The 22,594-nt window shown below is 36.2% G+C and overlaps 1 protein-coding gene across 1 annotated transcript; it reads left to right on the top strand.

Moving 5' to 3' along the window:
- Positions 1-6,463: 6,463 nt before the first annotated feature.
- Positions 6,464-21,404, top strand: LOC124365214 (small nuclear ribonucleoprotein Sm D3). The gene is made up of 2 exons (XM_046821178.1): positions 6,464-6,949; positions 20,961-21,404. Exons 1-2 carry the CDS (start codon positions 6,586-6,588, stop codon positions 21,023-21,025), a joined length of 429 nt encoding a protein of 142 aa, XP_046677134.1. The 5' UTR covers positions 6,464-6,585; the 3' UTR covers positions 21,026-21,404.
- The last annotated feature ends 1,190 nt before the right edge of the window (positions 21,405-22,594 follow it).

Raw genomic sequence — 22,594 nt, 5'->3', positions numbered from 1 at the left:
TCAAAATAAGGCATACATTTAACTGATTGTTTTTAAATAAAAAAAGTATGTAGGTTCACTAACAGTGGAAAAATTTAAAAAGAAATGGGAACTATGTTTCAGATGCACATAAAATTGTATATGAGGAAAATATTTTTGAGTAAAACGTGAAAAATACCAAACCTAAGTGACTTTTAATACTTAATGGCTGATCTGTAAAAAAATACGTTTAATTTAAAACAAAATAGACGAAATAGGCCAGATAGAAATGCTGTACTAACTGCCATTAGATTTTCATACATTATTTTAATATATAGATAAGGTTACCGACGTAGCTTCTTTCCAATTCATACGATAGTCTTCGGAAAACAATGATGAGCAATTTTCGTCTGTTCTGTTAGCCCTTCTCTCGCGTTTTCTTTTATTATTTTATCTTAACATTTAATGGTTATTTTGTCTTACATATTTATTCCATATTAAAACTACATTTTACATTGTGAACACTGTTTTTGAAATCCTATGTGCCATATTTTGGTTTTCCATTTATGAGATTTTATCTAAATAAAGAGTGTCGAGAGTTCTAAACGCGGTTCTAATGTTTTTACTGATTCTTTGAATTTTCTTCGATAATCCTGGCACGTAAGGGATTGACAACAACTCAAATGTATCTCTATTCTGATTTAATGACACAGGAACGATGTATCTGTTTTATTTGCTTTTATTGATTATTGATTTTGTACTGATTGACGGTATCCAGTGAGTCTAGCATCCGACTCCATTTTCTTAAATTCCTCTTAAATCCACCTTTATATAAGTATACGGCTCCTTCATTGACAAGTTTTGCTGGTCTGATTAATATTTTAAATACTTAAAGTCCTTCCTATCTCTTAATACACACACAAAGAAAGCTTTTTTGGACTTCCACTTCCCTTGTGAAGCGGATGGATGGACAAATACTATTAATGTAATCCAACAACTCGTTCATTTTGTGTCCCCACAAGGAAAGCAACAAATGTATTACCCACATACCTTCATAAGATCTTAGGTTTGAATGGAGCTAAAGCCAAGCTTTTTGCTTAAATTACTCTGTAAAAATATTAGCGAAAATAGGAGACAATGGAGAAGAACTTATTTCCAATCCCCTATTTTGACGGTAGATTCGACCCTCTAACTCAAAATAATTGCATTTAGTGCATAGTTTTAACAATTTCATAATTGCTGGCATGGGCAGTTTAGTATTTTCATTTAATATTTAGTATTATTTGAGATGTGATTCAAAGATTTCGAGGGTATCTGGAACTGTTAAATTTGTAGATAGTTTTCCAACGTCAAAACGTAGTAGCAAGTTAGTTTCAGTCAACTTCAGGATTGGCTTCTCGAAAAAACCCCTATAATATGAAAAATGTTATATATTGTATCTCACACACACACACACACACACACACACACACACACACACACACACACACACACACACACACACACACACACACACACACACACACACACACACACACACACACACACACACACACACACACACACACACACACACACACACACACACACACACACACACACACACACACACACACACACACACACACACACACACACATATATATATATATATATATATATATATATATATATATATATTCGTTGACTATATTATATTAAAAAGTATGATTAGTTTGTATTCAATTTGATTGTAGTTATTCGTTAGGTGTGTTATACGCCTGAGGAAGAGATTGGATTGTAGATCTTAAAACGTAGAGTTACTAATTTTTTGTATCACTTAATTATGGCAAATGTCCGGTAAACCCCTTCAGAATCCTTCCATTATAAACAATCTTGAAACAAGGGGATTGTCTATCTTTTGCTGACAGTTTGGCTAACTTGTGACGCGTACTATTTAAGAGTTATCATAATTCGAAAAAAACATGACGGTTAGTGTGTGTGCGTTGGCCTAACCTCTGCGAAGCTTTTGACTTTTTTACTATCACCCACGGCTTTCCCAAAGCTGTATGTGAACAAACGAACATCTCATGCAGTGGAAAAATGGGGTGATGAAGACCGGCGGAGAGAAAGAGTGGGGGCAGAGCCCAACACATTTCATAAAAGAACGCCTCACACACGTACACGAACTAATAACAGTTGTGCCATAGTTGTCAATAACACCAAAAAGTCTGTCCTTCTCAGCTTGTTTTAATGTTCCACCGTTCCCCGTGTCCAACCACATTGATGTTAAATAATCATACATAGACGAAGCTTCGCATCAAATGCTTTCCACTGCCTTTTAGATATCGTTTAGCAACACAGATGTCATACTATAACTAACCTGTAAAAAGTTGTTTCTTTTTTCTCGAGGCCTTCAATCAGCTATGAATTCCCTATTAACCTGTGCGCGCTGCATGATTGTTGTGTCCGAAAGTGATAAAGACATACAGTGTAATGATTGCGACAGATGATTCCATTCTGAATGCGTCAAATTGAGTTCGTCTGGCTACAGGCGCTATTCTAATGATACGTAATTGAAATGGCATTGCAACAGAGTTGACTGTAGCAATGCGGGAAGAGCTCCCGCCACCTCTACAAGCAGTTTAGAAGATATCCTGAAGAAAATGGACTCTCTAGCAACCAAAGCCGACATCGAGCCGATTTAAAACAATATTGCTTCTCTGAAAAATTACCTCGAAAAACTCTCAAAGATCATGTCGGATTTCGAGCCACGTCTATGTAAGGTAGAAGTCGATGTCAAATATCTACTTGAAGATGCCCAAACAAGGAAAGGTACCCCCACGGTGTCTGTTGATAAATGTACTCCGAGATGGTCGATCGCACAGCTAGACAATCCAACATTATTATTTCCAATGGTCCTGAAAGCCAAAGCTCTAATGTTTCTGTGAAGAAGGCTTACGATCTGGAACCAATTAAAAATATTCTGACAGCTGCTAACGTTTCTATAGACAAATTTACTTTCTATCGGATTAGCAAATCCTCATCTAAGCATCCTCGTCCCATCAAACGTATCTTGAATACTCCTGCCGAAGCAAGAGATTTCTTCAAAACATTTTCAACTGACGAACATCAAGAATCTGATCGATGGACTGAGGTCCAAACTTACTGAATTTCGTCAATCGGTAGCTTTTTGCATGCACGATATTTTGGTACTCACTGAAACTAACCTTACACCGAACATATGCACAAGTGAGCTCGGCTTTCTTAACCACCAGGTGTTCAGGAAAGATACAACTCCCGAAACCAGTGAAAAGACTAGTCGGGACGGGGTTGTGGTTGCTATAACACAAAACATAAAGTGCTCAGCTGGTCTCACTGATACTCCTTTAAAAGCTGTCATTGTTTCTGTTCATCTGCGCCCTGGTATGAAAATGCTTCTAGGTGGCATATATATTCCATCCAACAAATCTGCTGCGACTTACATTAGTCTTGCTGATGCACTTGAAGAGATTATTAACTCCAATGGTTTTTATAACATTATTTTGATGGGTGATTTTAACCTACCGAACATGGACTGGACCTGGTACTGGACCGTCCCAACCCTTGCGAAATATGGCGACCATGTTTGGCCTTACGAAAAGTAACTGTGTTCCTAATCGCAGAGGTGTAATACTCTACCTTGTCTTCTCCTCTTATCAAGATATTGCGACTTGACGTGATCCTGATCCAGTACCTCCTAAGGACGACCATCGTCCTTCACTATCTTTAAAAACGTCACTGCCAACGTCGTCTCGTCCAAATGCCACTTACCACACTAATGTGAGACGCTGTGACAATGTGAAGTTATCTTTCTGGAGTTATCTGAAGAAAGTAAATACCACCTGCACTGCGACTACCTTGCACCTTGATGGCAACTTGTCTCAACCCAATAACGCTATAGCAAATATGTCTGCAGACTTTTTTGCGTCAGTGTATTCTCCTGATGACAACACATCACAAATGGAATGCTCAAATTCACATTCCCAAGACGTGATATCCTCCTGCCACTTTAATATCGAGGATGTATTGAAGGAGCTCAACAGTCTCGACGTCACCACGGACCCAGGTTCAGACTCAATTCCTCCATCCGTAGTTAAACACTGCGCAGAACAGCCTGCTCAACCTCTCACCAATTTATACAATAAATCTCTATCCGGCGGAGTTTTCCCTGAGATCTTCAAAATAGGTCGTATAGTGCCCATTCACAAAAATGGCTCTTCCAGTGTCATAAGAAATTATAGGCCTATAACAATATTACCAATCTTGGCAAAAGTATTTGTGAGAATTGTCCTGAATAAGATTATTTTCCAAGTCAGAAATATGCTAAATCCAAGTTAGCACGGGTTCCTGTCTAACAAATCAACAACCACTAACCTCGTACAGTTTCAAAACTGCATCATAGAAGCTTTTGCAGAAAGACAACAGGTAGACTCAATAGAGCTGGACATCTTGATCCGCAAACTTGAGGCTTATGGCTTCACAGGGCCTCTTCTCAGCTGGATTGACAGTTACCTGCGTGGGCACATACCTCAAGTTAGATACAAGAATACCTTGTCCCACAGCTTTCCAGCTTCATCTGGCGTCCCACAGGGTTCACACCTTGGCCCCATCATGGTTAACCTATATATTAATGATGTCGTTGTTGCCCTCAAATGCCACCACCTGCTCTTTGTCAACGACATAGAGCTTTTCATGAAGGTTTCTACCGACCATGATGCGACTCTACTGCAGGAGGAAATCAACTTGGTTGTCCGTTGGTGTAGTACGAACAAAATGTCTTTCAATATCAGCAAATGCACCTCTTTACTTTTCATCGCACCATGAACCCAATCATATTTGATTATTCAATCATGGACACACCATTGGTCAGGGTCAGTGAAACCAAGGATCTTAATGTTATATTTACCACCAATCTAAATTGGGAGCAGCACGTTCTGAAGACATGCAGCAGAGCCCTCAAAATTCTTGGTCTTCTCTTCAGAGTTTCTAAACCTTTCTCCGACCTGCGCGTCTTGAATACGCTGTATTGCTGCTTGATAAGACCACACCTTTAATATTTTTGCGTGGTGTGGTCCCCTCACCAGTTGTACTTGAGGGATGGCATTGCGAGAGTGCAGAGGAGGTTCCTGAGACTTGCGGGAGTGCGCCATGGATTAAGGTATTAGGATGTCCTGGTACAAGAGATTTCGTCTCATCTTAACTTACCTACACTTGAAACAAGACTCTTCATCTAAGACGTTCTCTTATTGTACAAGCTGGTTAACGGAGTCATCAATTGCCAAGATCTGCTACAGAAAATAAATTTCCAAATTCCCACTGGCACAAGATCTAGGGTCCCTTTTGCAAGAACTTCGGTGACGACTTCCTATGCAATCAACAGGCCTGTGATTAGGATGCAGGGACTTGGATGCTTGCTACCAGAACACATGAACTTTTCTGCGCTTCCTTGGCTTCCTTCAAGAGAGCTCTATGTACCTCTCAGTGCTTAACCACTCAACTTTACATCTCAAAACACACACACACACACACACACACACACACACACACACACACACACACACACACACACACACACACACCTGTGCTCTTGTTTATTTTTTGATGGTGCCTGTAAAGGGCTATACTCTTAAGTATGATCGTGAACACCCAGTGCAGTGTATTGATGGCACCTTAAAGGTCTATACTAACTGTCTTAGTGGAGTAAGGCTCACTGTGCCTTATTACCGGGCAGTGGGCAATTTTGGTTTTGTTGTTATTGAATTATTTATATTGTTCATATAGTTTATCTGTTTCTGTTTGTTGTTTTTATTAGTATTTACCGCTGTTTCTTGTTGTCTTTTGTTGATATTTATTATTGTTTATTGTATCCCATAGACATATTACAAGGCAACTATCCATACACCTCATTTATTTTTTGGTTTGTATTAGTCGTTGTTACTAACTTATTATTATTATTATAAATTATTATGCTCGCTTTTGTAACGGTTTATCCGTTGGAAAAAAGAGTTAATATGTATCGTTTGACGACGCTGTGCACGCTGCGCTGTCATCAATCAACGATGGGGTGGATGAGGTAGGAAGTTGATGGTCACATTAGCTACGAGGTTGGAAGAGTACTCGGAAGCTTTAATGAGTTGTCTAAACTCTTCATCCGATTGTTATTATCGAACTTTTCGTTATATTATCCAACTGTCATATTATTTCATAATCGTACACTACAAGAGTTATAATACATTAATAACAAGAACAATACATTACCATTTTTAATTAAATAGATTTATCAATAACATAAAAAATAACAAAATCAACTTTGCAACATTGCAAGTCTTTTTTCTTTGCCGCACAACCATGTGAATTATAATATGATGAGATTATGATTATATGTAGTGGTTAGTAGTGCTGGTTTGGACTTGGTTGTGGTTTAATACGTCAGTTTGGCAGATGGTAACACTGAGTCATAGTCAACATGAAACGAAAAACGAAGGGATGTCGATTGTCGAATGAGAGATAGTGGCAGGCAGTGGTGGTTATAAAAAGGAGGTAGAGTTAATTCATCATTTACCAAGGTTGCCGGTTTTGAACGGAGTCTGTGAGAATTAATTTACAATGTCTATTGGTGTGCCAATTAAGGTTCTGCATGAAGCAGAAGGACATATAGTGACCTGTGAAACAAATACAGGAGAAGTTTATAGAGGAAAACTTGTAGAAGCTGAAGACAACATGAACTGCCAAATGACCAGCGTCACTGTTACTTATAGAGATGGTAGAACTGCAGATGTTGAAAATGTTTACATTCGAGGATCCAAAATCAGGTTTCTTATTCTTCCTGATATGTTGAAAAATGCGCCTATGTTTAAAAGGCAAGGGACAAAAGCCTCCAATTCAGGAGCCGGGAGAGGTAAATCGGCTATTCTCAGAGCTCAAGCTGCTCGTGGAAGAGGGAGGGGAGGCCCTCTTCAAAGAGGGCAAGGTTTGTAAAAAACTAAATTATTAGCTTAAGCGTTTTTCTTGTAATATTTTACTTCTTTCTTTCTTTAGCCTAAGAGTCATTCCATGCCACATCATAGGTACTAATTAATGCTAACCTTAGGTTAACCTATTGAGTGCCATTTGGTATTTTACTCTGTTAACCCTCTTGGTGCCAGACAGTTTTTCAAAGTTCTTAAGAAAAATGCCACTATGTTTTATAAAAGGACGTGCAAAAACTGCCAGGCCAATTTTGGGGTAGGATACGATAAGCGGATCCGGTTTTTTATAACGACATTGACAAACAATATAACTAACCGATACTGATTTTTGAATAATAACTAATTTGTATCAACTATAAACATTTTCATATAATACACATATTTTATTTTATAGATAATAGACAGTCAAAAGCTCGTGGAGGACCGTGAAACAAAAGTTAAAAAGTGGCATATCAGTCTACCTGCTTGCAGATCATCTCTGTGAGTATTTGTGCAGAAGAGAACGATTTTTTTAGAGAAGATACTTTAACAACTTAAACAGTTGATCATTGCTTCATATGAGAAAACATATAATTAATGTAATGTGATAGTATCTGCTGGAGTGGCGAAATACGAGTCTCGCATTGTTAACTTATTGGAATCATCCTAGACTGAACAAAACAATATAAGATGTGACGGGGTGGAAATGAGAAATAACGAAATTTTAGAACAAAAAAAAAGAATAATTGTTCATGTGCAGAGAAATATTTCCATGATGTACATCTGTGTCAGGCGTCTAGTGACCTTTTGTAACTGTGATTCAACCTTGTGATGCCGTTATCGGATGTGGTGCCGTCTTTTGAAAAGTAAATGAAAAATAATATGAAAATGAGTAGAAGTTTGATCCAAATGAACAATGTTTTTCTTAATTTCGACCTACAAATTACAGTAGAATCCCGCTTATCCAAGGTAAATGGGACTGAGACTATTTTTGATAACGAAAAAGTCAGATAATCCAGAGGCAATATTAAATAGGTTGTAAATAACACCAAACGTGTTTATTTTTAAAGGCAGTAGTATATATGTGCCAAATTCGTATTTACACTTAATTACAAACAGTTGTTATGTAATATAAAGTAATATAGAAAGTTTAAAAAAATCTTTAAGATGTGAAAAAGTCTGATTTTTGCGCTATCCCCTGCAGTGTTAGGAGGTCAAGTGGCGTGGACTCCTTTTGTTGTTCGATGTAGGCAATGACAGCGTCGATCGGCATCAATCCATCGGAATAAAACACTTTAGGAATGATATCGTCTGTGTCAGGTTCTTCAGTTTTGCGGATTGTTGACAATGTGCACAATTGCATCATCACTAAGTTCCATTTGAACATTTTCATTGCACCAAACACGGATATCTTCATTTTCTATTTGCTAATCACAAGGAAACTAATTATCCAGTTGCGCTAATTCAGATAGGCTTTCATGTCCTCTGCTGATATATTTTCTTTATGCTTTGACCAGTTATAAAGTTTTCTCCACGATTTTTTTAGTGTTGTATTTTTAACTTCATCCCAAGCCGTTGCAATCTAAAAAAACTGCCTCTTTGATTGTTATTTTTTCAGAGATTCTGTAACACTCATCCCATCGTCTAAACGTGAAATAAGTGTTTGTAGAAGTCTACGCCTGTAGTTTTTTTTTTTTTCATGGTCTCAAGAACTGATTGATCAAGGGTCTGTAGTAGTATGGTCACATTAGGGGGTAAGACATGGCTTTAATATCACCACTATAAAGCTCGTCCTCATCGGGGTGTGAAGTTGCGTTGTCCATTAATAGGATTGCTTTTCGGGGAAGCTTTCTGTTTCTTTTTAAATGCCTCGACAACAGAGACAAACTCTTTATAAAACCATTCCTTAAATATCTGTCTGTTCATCCATGCACTTTTTGTTTCGGTACATGGTGGGCAAACATTTAATATTGATGTGTTTAAAGACCCTAGGTTTGTGGGCCTTTCCAATCAGTGGTCTCAGTTTAAATATTCCTGATGAATTGGAATATGCTAAGTTTGTAATACGCTCTTTGCTCTTGTTAAATCTTGGATTTTTCTGATTTAGACACCAAAGTTTTAGTCGATAGAATACAATAATTTAGCCCAGTCTCATCGTAGTAAAATAATTAGACCCGACTCCAAAACAGCTTGTGCCAATTTAGTTTTGAAATTTTGTAATTTCTGAAGAATCTGCCGATAATTTTTCAACAACAATATTAAGATGTCTAATACCTTGCCGCTTTTTCCATCTTCATCCATCGCTGGCTGTAAAACTGACATCACCAACCTTAAACTTTTTATGAAATTCTATTGCCTTTGCTTTTAGTATTACGCCGGTTATAGGCCCAAACTCCGCATTTGAGTAAACCATCAAAACAAAGCTTCTGATGTCAGCTCATATTCGCCTTTCTTTATTGTTTTCCGCAATAAACCGCTATCTCCACTCACACATTTATTAACCCTGGAACTGGCAAACGCCCGATATCGGGCGTTTTAGTCGCATCCTAGATGGCAGTGCCCGATATCGGGTGTTTTAATACGTCTTTTATTTCTCAATATTACGTACTTAAAACACGATCAAAGGGTATCGGTATTGATACCAATCGAAGGAGGAAGGTTCCATTTATGTAAATAATACACTAATAAATAATTTTATCGTTTCGTTACATGTCCATATGTTTTATAATTTCTGAACTGTTTGTTTACATTCTCCCGCGTACCGCGCTAGTTGCGCGCGCAGCGATGAGTCAACTGGTTCATTCGGCTATTGTTATTTCGTCAGCTGCATGGTGTTCTGTCTGGTTTATTATTTGTTTGAGTTTGTTGTAATGATGGTTGTGTATATGACACAATAATAGAAAGTTTTTGTGCGTGTTTACGTAATGGATCGTAATTTCCACAACCATTCAAGTGACATTCGAGAATTAGTTGTACATTGATACCAATCGAAAGAGGAAGGTTCAATTTATGTAAATAATACACTAATAAATAATTTTATCGTTTCGCTACACGTCCATACGTTTTATAATCTCTGAACTGTTTGTTTACATTCTCCCGCGCTAGTTGCGCGCGCAGCGATGAGTCAACTGGTTCATTCGGCTTGTTATTGTTATTTCGTCAGCTGCATGGTGTTCTGTCTGGTTTATTGTTTTTTTGAGTTTGTTGTAACGATGGTTGTGTATATAACACAATAATAGTAAATGTTTTGTGCGTGATTACGTAATGGATCGTAATTTCCGCGATTGTTCAAGTGACATTCGAGAACTACTTGAACATGAAATAAGCAACGATGAGGATTCCGATTTAGACATTCAATCAGAACATAATTAAACAAATCTATATATATAAAAATGAATGTTTGTATGTTTGTCCTTTATGGAATCGTGAACTATTGGACCGATCATGATGAAAATTTGTACGTATATGTATTTTTCCACGGAGAAGGTTTATAAGCTATGCCCATCCCTTTCCCGATTCAGGATTCCGCCCCACTGGTTACAGAAATACCCATAAGAAATGCATTGCAGCAAACATATGTTAACGTCTTTTCAAATTTTTAATCAGCTGTTCTTTGTAAACATATATTACACTTATAGTTTTAAAGCATAGAGTAAGCTTAAGAGAAACGACAAATTTTGTTTAAACTGTTTCTGCAATCACTGTTAAACATAGACTTTACTATCCAGATAATACAATTCAAATTTGACGTAAAAATTCACCTTTAACTGCAATATTTATTTAATATAAACCATGCTCATGCTTGATCAGAAGAGCAATGCAGATATCATAATTACTATCTTACGTTGGCTACAAATATAAAGAATGTTATAAAATCAACCTTAGTTGTTTTTTTTGACAGAAGTATGGTTCTCAAAACTCCGTGTGTACATATTCTCTCGATCGAGACAACAAAGCAAGCTCAATCGTGGCATCGGAGATATAACTAATTTAATCTAAAATTTATTATAGTAAAAAAAAAAATTTACTAAGTAATATAAGGACTTCGGTTCTTAAGATTTGCGTGCAAAGCCGTGGGTAACAGCTAGATAGAGGCAGGAATATGGTACATACCTTCATAATACGCCCAAGAGGCTCACGATGGAACGACTATCAATTATCTCAGCAATGTTTAGAATGTGATAGAAAAAGAATAAGTGAATATAGTGTACTGTTTTCAACGGGAAATTGCGTGCGAAGCCGCGGGCAACTTTTGCAAATGCGCAGCAAAGCGCGCCGGGCCCGCTAGTATATAATAAATATTAAAAAAAAGAAAATTAATATAAACTAATAGTTACAAGATTGTACAAATCCAAGTGGGCTTTGAAGTTCTTACTTTTGTTGGTAAGTAGCACTTTCGAATGTCAGTGTATGATATCATTTACCACATGTAAAAATAAATACCTTATAAACTATGTGTTGTTTTATTTTTACTCAGAATTAAATGCTCTTCCTTTTCTATATTTTGGATTTTGCATATCACTACCAACAACAATTTTACAAATCAAAATCTTTGAACTAACTTTTCTTTTTTCTAAAAAAATTTGTTTTTCATGAAGAGTTAGAGTAAGGGTATTTTTTTGTTTTAATTATATTATGTGAAAAATGTTCCTTGAACAATGCTGAATAAAGAAATATATAATATGACATAGGTACTGTATAGTAAACATGTAATAATAAAATAAATATGAGGCAATGTATGAAGTACTAAAACACTCTGCCACTGAGAGAAATATGACCGCCAGTTCCAGGGTTAACAAATTTCTCAATGTTTTATCGGTCCTGTCTTCAATCACCAACAGTCACTTCACCAACTTCTAGATCTGCAGCCACCAATTTAATTGTCTTGCTATTATCTAACTATGTTAATACTTTCATTTTGTTTTTCAGAGAAATCACACGCATTTTTCGTTTTCCATTCATGCTGTAACACTAACACTGTACACTTTTCACAGCTAAAAACATGAGTCCAAATTACGTGTGCGATGGACTGGCAGTAGAAACGTCTGTGGCGTTCAGAAATATGGTAACGTTGCTGTGTCACTCAGTGGAAGTTTATTCATATAGGCTACGCTCAGACGAGCCTCCTTCAAACAAACGTCAGGCGACCTATCATAAATCAATGATTGTTATGTCACCAAGAGCTATCATATTCAAGAATTTACTACTCGACCTAGCAATGGACAGAGTACACTCATCACAAATTGATATAGTTAGCCGCTATTCACACATGAATTATCTTATTATTGTACTGCAACTGCTTGGTCTATAAAAAAAACATTTTTTATTGTCAAAGGACTCTGATAAAGGGGAGTCTACTGTAATTAGTTGTTATCAGGTTAAGACGAGTGCCTCTAACCATCAGTGCGGGCTCCGGACTGATGTCAACGAAAGAAAAACATCCCTTGAGATAGTACCTATCCTAAAGGGTTCTAAACTGGGGACCTCATCTAGAAAGGGTCATTGCCAGGGGTAAGTTGGTCTCTAATGCAATGCAGACGTGTGATAGGTGGGCCCTGTGGACTGAAGCCGAGGCTCTTGTACTGGCTTTATGTTTCCGTGGTCGGACCTGCACTAATGTACTGAGCTGTCGTATGGTGGCCAAAAACGGAGGCCAAGACGGTGGTAGCTCGTCTGGCGGATATCCAAAGGATGGCCTGCCTTGCTATCACTTGGGGCTTTTCCTAGTGCACCAGGCACGGCTCTGGATTGTTGTCTTAACCTCGCCCCCCTGGACATTGTCATTCGGGCTATGGCCAGGAGGAGTGCCTACTGTCTTCAGCAGATGGGACTCTGGTCGGGCTGCAGCGGTGGGCACTGCAGAATTAGCACTCTGATACAGGAGGATGTTTTGCACATGACCTCTGATCAGATGCCACAAAAATTTTCCTTTGACAAACCCTTTAGGATTATTTTACCCTCAAGGGATGATTGGTCAGAGGGAAAGAAACCTCTTCCACCAGCGGAGCTCGAATGGTTCACAGACGGCTCTAAAACGAAAAGCGGCACAGGCGCTGGAATTCTGGGAGTGAGACCATGTAGGGAGCTGGTGGTCCCTATGGGTCCGTATCCGACAGTCTTTCAAGCGCAGTCGCAGCTATTATGGAATGTGCTTGTGAGAATCTTCGTCTGCGATATAGGAGCAAGACGATTAATATTTTCATGAACAGTCAGGCAGCGCTGATGGCGCTGGATTCTTGCGTGATTAAATCCAAACTGGTTTAGGATTGCTATCAGGCCGTTTCCTCCCTTGCCAGAATCAACAATGTAACAGTTTGTTGGGTTCCTGGTCATGAGGGGATTCTTGGGAACGAAAGAGCTGAGGGCTCAGCGACAATTATGACGGGCCCTCAACCGTTCTGCGGTGTTCCAAGGTGTGAATCCTCTAGGGTTGTCTCGAAATGGATTCGCACGGAGCATAGGAGAAGGTGGAGGTTGCATCCGGGTTTGAGAGTGAGTAGAATGGTATTACAGTCACCTTCCTCCAAAGTGGCTTCGGACCTTCTCTCATTAAACAGATCAATGTCTTCTAAGGTCATTGGTCTCATTACGAACCTGAGGAAGCATCTTCACAGAGTTGGCATCCTTCAGGAGGATCCGCTCTGTGGAAGATGTAATGAGCAGGAGGAGACTGCTGAGCACCTGCTCTTTGATTGCCCTGCAATAGCAAGAGAGCGGTATGCCGTCTTTGGTAGTTTGGACATGGGTGGTGAATTTTCCCAGGAGGACTTGATAGGTTGTTTTCGGCGGTTTGTTGAACTGCTGAAGTTGTAGACAGGTGGGCCTCATGGTGTGTTTCCGGGGTGTGCAAAAAGCCCTTGAGGCTTAAGTGCATGGCAGTAGGCCGCCCCAAGGAAAAAAAACATAAATAAATAAAGCTATAAAATTCTGATGGCTGATCAGAAATATAAATTGAAATGTAATGCAAAGAAATTTATGTATAGTGTAAAAAACATAATAAATCATAAAAAACCGTAATAATATATAATTGGACATTATTAGAGAATACTTACCATTAGTTTGTTGGCGGATAAAGCTGAGTGGCGCAACATAAAAAATGGTGGAGCCTGGTATGTGGGTGGGGGTATTTGCCACGTACCCTACAAAATGGTCACCCGGGACACCAAAACGAGGGATGTTCGCCCTGACTTCTCACCAGTGTCTTTCAATGGTGTCGGTATGTGCAACGGTATCAGGGCCAACAAAATTAATAGAATGATTGATGGAGGAGTGCCTGAATCCCTTGCCACCGAGACAGTTGTAGGCCTTCCAACAGTGCCACCGAGACAGCTAACACTTGTCGTACGTGGCAGATCCCATTCTTTAATAACGTTAAGCAGGGTGTCCCTATCACAATCAAGAGGAACAAGGAAGGACCATCTGCTCTGCTTTTCGATTCACAAAAACTCACTGTCCCTGAATTCTTCTGCCGCGATTGTATTTTCTCTTTCCAAATTTAGTCTCATCAATTTCAACGACTGTCACAGGACCGCCAATTTTCTTTGATGTTGTTGAAATGTGATGGAAATACACTTCGCTTAAATTAAAACTTTTTTTACTACTTTTAGAAATTTTTCTGTCACATAGAAACATCGAAGTATCCCGGTTTAAAAACAATACGCGATCGCACGACGAACAAATACAATCATTATTAAAAATTCCATGTTATAAAGGAAAAAATCTCGTTTCGGTCAAAACATAAACTCGTAACATGCCCGACACACACAATTTACTACGATTCGCCAAACTAGTGGATGGTTGATATGGCCCCATCCATATCAAACTAGTGGCGCTAGAGCGCTAGATACGCTATCAGTCTCGGCTGCAGATTGAATTAAACAGATATCCAGACACAGTACACAAACAGAACATTAAAATATTTAAAAATTAACTATTTATGAATATTCCCTCTAAAACCATGTTGTTTGTCATTTGCACCCCTTGAACCATGAATATTTTTGTTCAGGAGGATGAGCAGAATACGTTGATAACGTCAAATTCAGGATTTGCCGGGTCGGCCTCTAACCTCATTGATAACATAAATAATTACGCATATTTCGTATTTCATATATAAATGTTTTTTATGTTGTTATCATAACATTATTATTTATGAGTTTTTCCTATTTCCAGTTCCAATCGTTTGTTTATTTTTTATAGCTCATTTATTACTTATAACATTATCACTATGTGCATTAAATTAGTTATTTAAATTTAAAATATGATAGCGATTATGGCTATAGATATGTTGATATGATTTATATACGCATATTCGATAAATGAATATTAACCCTTTGAGTGCCGCGGCGTTTTGCTATATGGTATGCATAAAATGCCGAGCGAAAATGCCTGATTCTGCAAGGGTCTGGTTAAAAATTCATAACAAAATTATTTATTGGTATAATGTCTTGGGTTTTTGTTTTTTTTTTCTAGATAAATATATTTTCCATATACATATAATACATTCATCACTTATTTAACGTTTTTATACCAATAAAAAAAATCATAAACAAAAACTTAATGAGCAAAAATATTTTGTTTTTTATTTTGACACAACTTGGTGTTATTGAAATATTTTATTTTTTCACTTTTAGTTATACTCCATTTAATTCTTTACAAAAAGACATATAAGAACTTTTTTTATACTTTGTGAAATAAACACCAGCGCAAACAAAACATATGACAGCTCGTCCGCATAGCAGTCGATTCTAAACTCGACTGACACGCTCACTTTACAACCGACGTAAAAATCAGAAACTAACCAGAATGCCGGGGTGCGCAAAAAGCCCTTGAGGCTTAAGTGCATGGCAGTAGGCCGCCCCAAGGGGGGGAAAAAAAAACCAGAATGCAACAAGACCTACATCAAAAATTACGTTGAAGCCTTTGGAATACGTATGTATAGTCATTGAGCCAATTTAGATAAATACTAGATCAAATATAAGCGTTGCTGCAAAGTCGAAAAGTATTACAATGGAAATGTTATATTTCTATAAACTAACATGAGTTACAATGAGTATTAATAATGTGACAGTAAATAATTATAACATGATAAAAAATAAAATTGAACTGCTTATTATTGTTCCGATTACAAATTTAACTGCAGGCTAGTTGTCATCTTGTTGTTGAAATATCTGAGATGAATGGTACATTTCAAAACAAACACCGATGTGAAGACCGGGCTCATTTTCACAAGTTTTGCAATAAAACTTCACTCTTTTCCTGGTGCCGCCTTGTGCTCTGCTGCTATACATGACGCAATCCTTCACTTTTCTACCTTCAATACATGGTAGATGAAGTTTCCCATTTAGTCGGGAAATGTCTTGAAATTGGGATGGTCTTCCTTTTTTATTTGTGTTCCTTACATCGCCAACAAGCTCTAATACCAGTAATTAATAATAATACCAGTAAAACCAGGTATTAATACTAATATATTTACACTAATATTTAATGAAATTGCACAATATTAAGAATAACAAACAATCTGTTCTAATAATGCGTGTAGGTTAACTCACTAGTGACAATGTGGTTAAAAGCGTGCTGAAACGAAAGCCTAGAATGCAATATTGACCAGATGATCAATTTCCAAGCTTTGTAATGAAATAGCTGATTGATCTTAATGCGTTGTATTATAAAAAAAAATAAGTCAGTAGGATTATTCAACGGACAGCACAGCTGACCATCCGATCTCTGAGGATGGCAACTCTAAAAATAAATGCGCGCGCTAGAGGAAATGGCAGTGGCCAACACTGTTGCCCATCCGATCTCTGTGGACATTCTAACATTACCGCTTCGAGTGGAAAGGGTTAATCGAAAGATAAAATTAAAGGTTGATGATGGGAAAAAATGGCATTTAAATAGTAAAGAAAACGTAACAAAACAAATATATTGAAACCGAGAAAGGCACAGTAAATAATCTGTATTGGAATATTGTATAGTTTCTAAATCTTTCCAGAGTCTGCATCCTTCAGGAAGATCCGCTCTGTAGAATGTGTGATGAGCAGGATGAAACTGCCGGATACTTGCTCTTTGATTGGCTTTCAATAGCAAGGGAGCGGTATGCCATCTTTGGTAGTTTGGACAAGGGTGGTGAATTTCCCCAGGAGGACCTGATAGGTTGTTTTCGGCGGTTTGTGGAACTGCTGAAATCATAGACTGGTAGGCCTCATGGTGTGCTTCCTGGGTGCGCAAAAGGCCCTTGAGGCTTAAGTGCGTGGCAGTAGGCCGCCCCATAGAAGAAGAAGAAGAAAGTTAACTATCTTGTTTTATTTAAAATAAGTTACTTATAAAATAAATTGAGTTTAGAATATAAAAATATGTGTTCTGTTGGTGCAGATGATTTAGTTATTGTTCAAATTAATTACTATTGGTCGATTATATCAGTGGGTATAATAATGAAATATTGTTTGATAATTTCAATATAAAAAAAACTGATTCCGTTTATCGTACTCTACCCATGCTTTCCAGAAATCATACATGAAATCTAGGATATTAGGCCTGTTAAATGATTAAGTATAAGTGCACACACAAAAATTGAAGCACGTACTTTGAAAAACATAGAAGATTTTAATTTTAGAAAATACAAAGTTATACACAGTGCTTGATCAGTATTATGCAGATTGGAAAAGCAAAGTTAATATTTAATTTTTACTACAGATTTCACTAGTGACCTATCTAATGCAGAGGAAATACTATTTCAATATTATTATAAAACCCACAATAATGAACAAAGCTGTGAATGTTTGCACGTAAATTACTCGAAACTGGTTGGCTCCTTTGTCTTAGTCTATGATATTTTTACTGTGGTTTCAGGAATAATGGGAATGGATACAAATATGCCTCAACGACTCATTCTTTTCTAGACTACAGTCAAAAAAAGAACCAAAAGTCTATCTTGCAAAACTTATTATAAGTGATTATTTAGAAATTTGGAATGAACAAACTTGAAGAATTTTACATTTTATACCTTATACCGGTAGAACACTATCGGCCAAACTAGTTTTTATAAGGTTTCGTATGCATATATTTTCTTGATCAGGGAAAATATAAAAATCAACTGTATTACCAGAAATATCGTAGACCGGGAGTAGACGCTTTTCATATTAGTTAGCTTCCTAAACCTACATGTGTACATATTTTCTTGATCAGTGCAACAATGCAAACTCAACTGTGAAACCATAAATAAATTAGACAAGAAGTGAATTTAAATCGCTGGAATAGACACTTTTGAATGCAGTAATTTTTCAGTCTTACGTAAGTACATTTATTTTCTTCATCGTAATAAAGAGGCAAAGCATCTATGACATTAAAAGTATCTTAGACCGGAAATAGATTACAGGGGTCGGTAGTAGACTTTTTTGACAAAAGTAGGGCTTGAAAACCAACATATGTATTTATTTTCTTTACAAGGACAAGAAAAACTTAAATGTGGCACCGATTAGACTGTATGAGCGGTGGGAATAGACACTTTTAGACTGTTAGTTTGATAAAAAGGCTGTAAACCATCTTTTCACTCCTTCTTATGTATCTGTACTTTTTGACCTTACAGTAAAGCAATTAGAGTGGAGACTAACTAAATTATGCGTAAACAATAGTTGCAATGTAACAAATAGACCTTCTATAATTTTGCTGCCTCCCCTACAGTTTTGCCGCCCGAGGCAAATGACCTACCTGCCATCCCCTAGCTGCGGTTCTGTGTGTTAGTATGATAGTAAACTTCTAGAACAATAGATGTCCCTTTTAAAATAGAAGAAAATGTTTTGCCTAAAAATATCACCATCGTGCGGGCAACAGCAGAATCTGCTGAAGCCATTACTGTTAGCCTGATCAACTACTAGTGCCTTTTACAAAATTAAAAATCTTTCCAAAATATATTGTGGTATGAGAGAGGTTAATGGCCAGAGTAGCCAATCAAAATTTCAATGTTATTAACAACGTATTCGGCTTTTTCCCCTGAACAAAAATACAGTAATTGGTGAACTTAAACTGCCTATACATTGTGAACTTAAACAAAACACTTTAACATTTACTTACTTTTTACTATTTTGAAGGATAAAATGTCTGACACATAACCACTGCACTTACTGCGATTACAGATCTGCAGTATTAGTATCAGTAACTGGTAATTTAGTGGTAACCTATTACCGGATACTGTTGTTTCAGTAACAGATGGTCAGAATAATTTGGTGTTTTCATAATGAATTTTTTGGTTTTGGGTTACTCAGTAACCAATATAATTTCGTGCAAGCAATGAGTCAAGAAATGGAAATATTAAAATATGCTATGTTATAATGTGATATAGGTACGTTTAGATTAGGTTATTGTAAATATGTTACTAGTAGTACCTAACTTAAACATAACTTTGAATGTATATACTATGTACTTACATACCACATGGTAACTTTAGATCACATATAAATAGCTTTTCTCAATTTAAAAACAACACACAGTTACAAAATGAACTCATACTTCCACTTTGAAAAACATGATGACTAATTAAAAGGAATAAATTAGAGTCCTAATATTTTAACTGTTCACGTAATCCGCAATCAAACACATAAATAACTTCCAAAACTTATTAACAGTATTAGAGTTAACATGCAATTGTATAATGGACGTCATTGTTGAAGAAACTTCACAGGATGGTAGATGGTGCTTATTGACCACAGAAAACTTATATAAGCTATAACAGATAACACTGAAAATCATAGATAACAAGAAGCACAGTACACAAATATAAAATTTTGTTTCCAATATGCTTGCAAATATATTTACTAAAATCAGATCATCAATTTAACCCTTTTAACGCAAATGTGTGCCGCAAGTGCACAGCACGAAGTTTGCAATAACCGCGCTCCAGAAGTGTGTCTGGATTTTCTTATTGCATGATTATAATTTTTGCCCAAATATAATCAAACCTTCCACACTGTATCTAGGCAACATAGAGATTGAAATAAATTGATACTCTATGGATTGTCACGACATTTACTTGGCGGGTTTCTTCTATATTTTTTCTAGAATTTGCTTGTTATTTCAGTTGTTTGTTTACTAGCTATTACGCTGTATTGTATATAACAACAGAATTATTGATTTTGTTCGTGTGTGTGTGTGTGTGTATGCGTGCGTGCGTGTGTGTGTGTGTGTGTCAATTATTTTATTATATAATATACTGGGTGTCCAACAAAGATGTTTAAACGTTTGATTTTATATTACTTGCCCATTTATGCACTGAACATTTTCAACCTCTACACAATTCATTAAATAGGTTTTAAAAATATTCTGTGACAATTTCAGCTCTGTAGCAGTTGTTGATACAAAATGGTGGCATTTTGAAAAACTATACTTTAAAAACAGTATTTTTGGTTTTGTAAAATGATTGTCATATTTTACAGAAATAAAGCAATCACAAAATTAGAATATAGCCTATTATAAATAAAACCTACAATTACAGTCCACAATTATTCGATTTGTAATCCACTCACAGCGACACACCGATAACAGCGCTTAATAAATCAGTCGTAAGCTCTTAAAAAGAACTTCTGCGGTATCTGGAGAATTTCCTCTTCAATTGGTTGTTTTACACAGGTTATTTATCAGTGTAATTTTCCTCTTATTTTTACCAGAATGTGGAACATAATGTCAATAATTACATTTTCTTTAGGTCTGAAAAAATTTTCCACAAGTGGTTTGCAAAAACAAACCTTTATTTTAAAGTAAAATTTTTTACTAGTACTCACAATTTTGTTGGTTACATATCTAGTAGTAAATTATATTATACTATGCACAAAATTATGTATAATATTAATTTTAAATTAGGTAAAGTAATCCCTGAATTTTTCTCATGTTTTACCAAATTTAATATAGAACCCATAAATAATGCACACCATCAACTAAGTTGAAGTAATAAAAGAAACTATACCTAAACTACATATACTAAATTAATATATGGATTGGAAGTTTTTTCAGCTTCACTTACAATATCATGTGTTCTAATGTTTGCAGGTCGCCCAAATTGGCAAGGTCCAGGAGGCAGTGGTCAGCAGAGACGGAGACCCGACGATCGCTAACTTTATAATGATTCAACATGTGTTTATTTTCGTTTACTTTACTTTACTTAACTTTGTGCTTATACCAAAACAAATAAGTACTTTCAAGTGTAATGCTGTTGTGTATGTCTTCTATTAATTTAGTCACAGACATTTTAAAACCCAGTATAGTTTGTACTAGTTCTAATTTTGTTCAGATTCACTTTTTTATTCAGTTTAATAAATAAATCTTGATCAATTTTAATACAAGGATTTTTGAAATAATTTTTACTTTATATATCTATTAATTCACACGTACATTGAAGTATATTATGATGTTTTAATTGTTGGACGATTGTTTGGAAATTTTGTGATGACAAATTAGATATATAAGGTTGTAATAAATAACATTTGATACATACATGTTCTTTGAATTATTTTCCCTACTGATAAGTTATTTTATTTCTTAAATCTTTCACTAATCAAAATTGTATAAACTGATCTACAGTTCTATTTAAACTACTACCAATCTGTTATACAATTTTATCATTATTTGTTGTTTGCTACTCATACCAATCAATCTTTTACTGTTGTTAATGTGAATTTCATTTATGGCAAAGGTCTGATTATAATAACGTACATTATAAATAATAAATATATTGTATTGGTCAACAAATAGTAAAATAAAAGGTTGACACATAAAAATAGAAAACAACCTCATCTTTATCATTTGACAGCCAACAAAGCTATATACTGTCTCTCAAATTATATTTTCGAATTAGCCATATGCTGTTACATCTTTAATTTTAGTTTGTAATATAATATGAAAGGAAACAAATAAATATCCTTTCAGATTATTGTAATTATTTTATTTTTTCACTTTTTGGCCTGGGCTTCGAAGAGTAATAAAAAAAATAGAATACATTTCACACAGTCTATTTCATTTTCAAAAGCCCATACGCGACTCTCTCATTAAGTTGGAACATATGGTATGTACATCTCTTAACCAATATTCATTTTACAAATAATCTGAGACCATTATTAAGTATTTGGGCGGTGTGCTGGCTAATTGTCAACACTGTTTTTTGCTCATCTTTCAAATTGTGAATTAGACATTGAGAAATCACTTTCTTTGCTTTTAAAAAGCCATACAAGGAGTTTTCATTGTTGTGGATTCAATCCCTAGGGAAGCTTTAATCATTAAAAAAGAATAGTCTGTTCTGTAGATCATAACTTGTACCCGGTCAACTTTTTCCTGAGTGACAGCCGAATGTAGCCTTCCCAAATATTCGCCATCTAGAAGTAAATTACAGCTCCTTCAATATTGAATACCACTTAGAAATAGTAGCACAAAATCATTCAGGTTATTCAAAGCCAAATGTATTTTTGATACATTCAACGTACTCCTCTTAAGACAAATCGACTTTAAAGTCATAGACCGAAAATGCTGTCTCAATAACTGTAATTTTACGAAATTAATCTTTCCAAACAGACAAAAAAAGTCCATTGATGGACACAATTTGCTGTCAGGTACTGATTGGGGCTTGGACAATCAGGCAGTATGCAATTTATTGAGTTTATTGCTGTTAAGCCAGTACAAGCAATAGGCTA

The sequence above is a fragment of the Homalodisca vitripennis genome, chromosome 1, assembly GCF_021130785.1.
Source record: "Homalodisca vitripennis isolate AUS2020 chromosome 1, UT_GWSS_2.1, whole genome shotgun sequence".
Taxonomy (NCBI): Eukaryota; Metazoa; Arthropoda; class Insecta; order Hemiptera; family Cicadellidae; genus Homalodisca; species Homalodisca vitripennis.
Note: the sequence above shows the minus strand (reverse complement) of the source record. Positions and strands in the feature narration are given on the sequence as shown.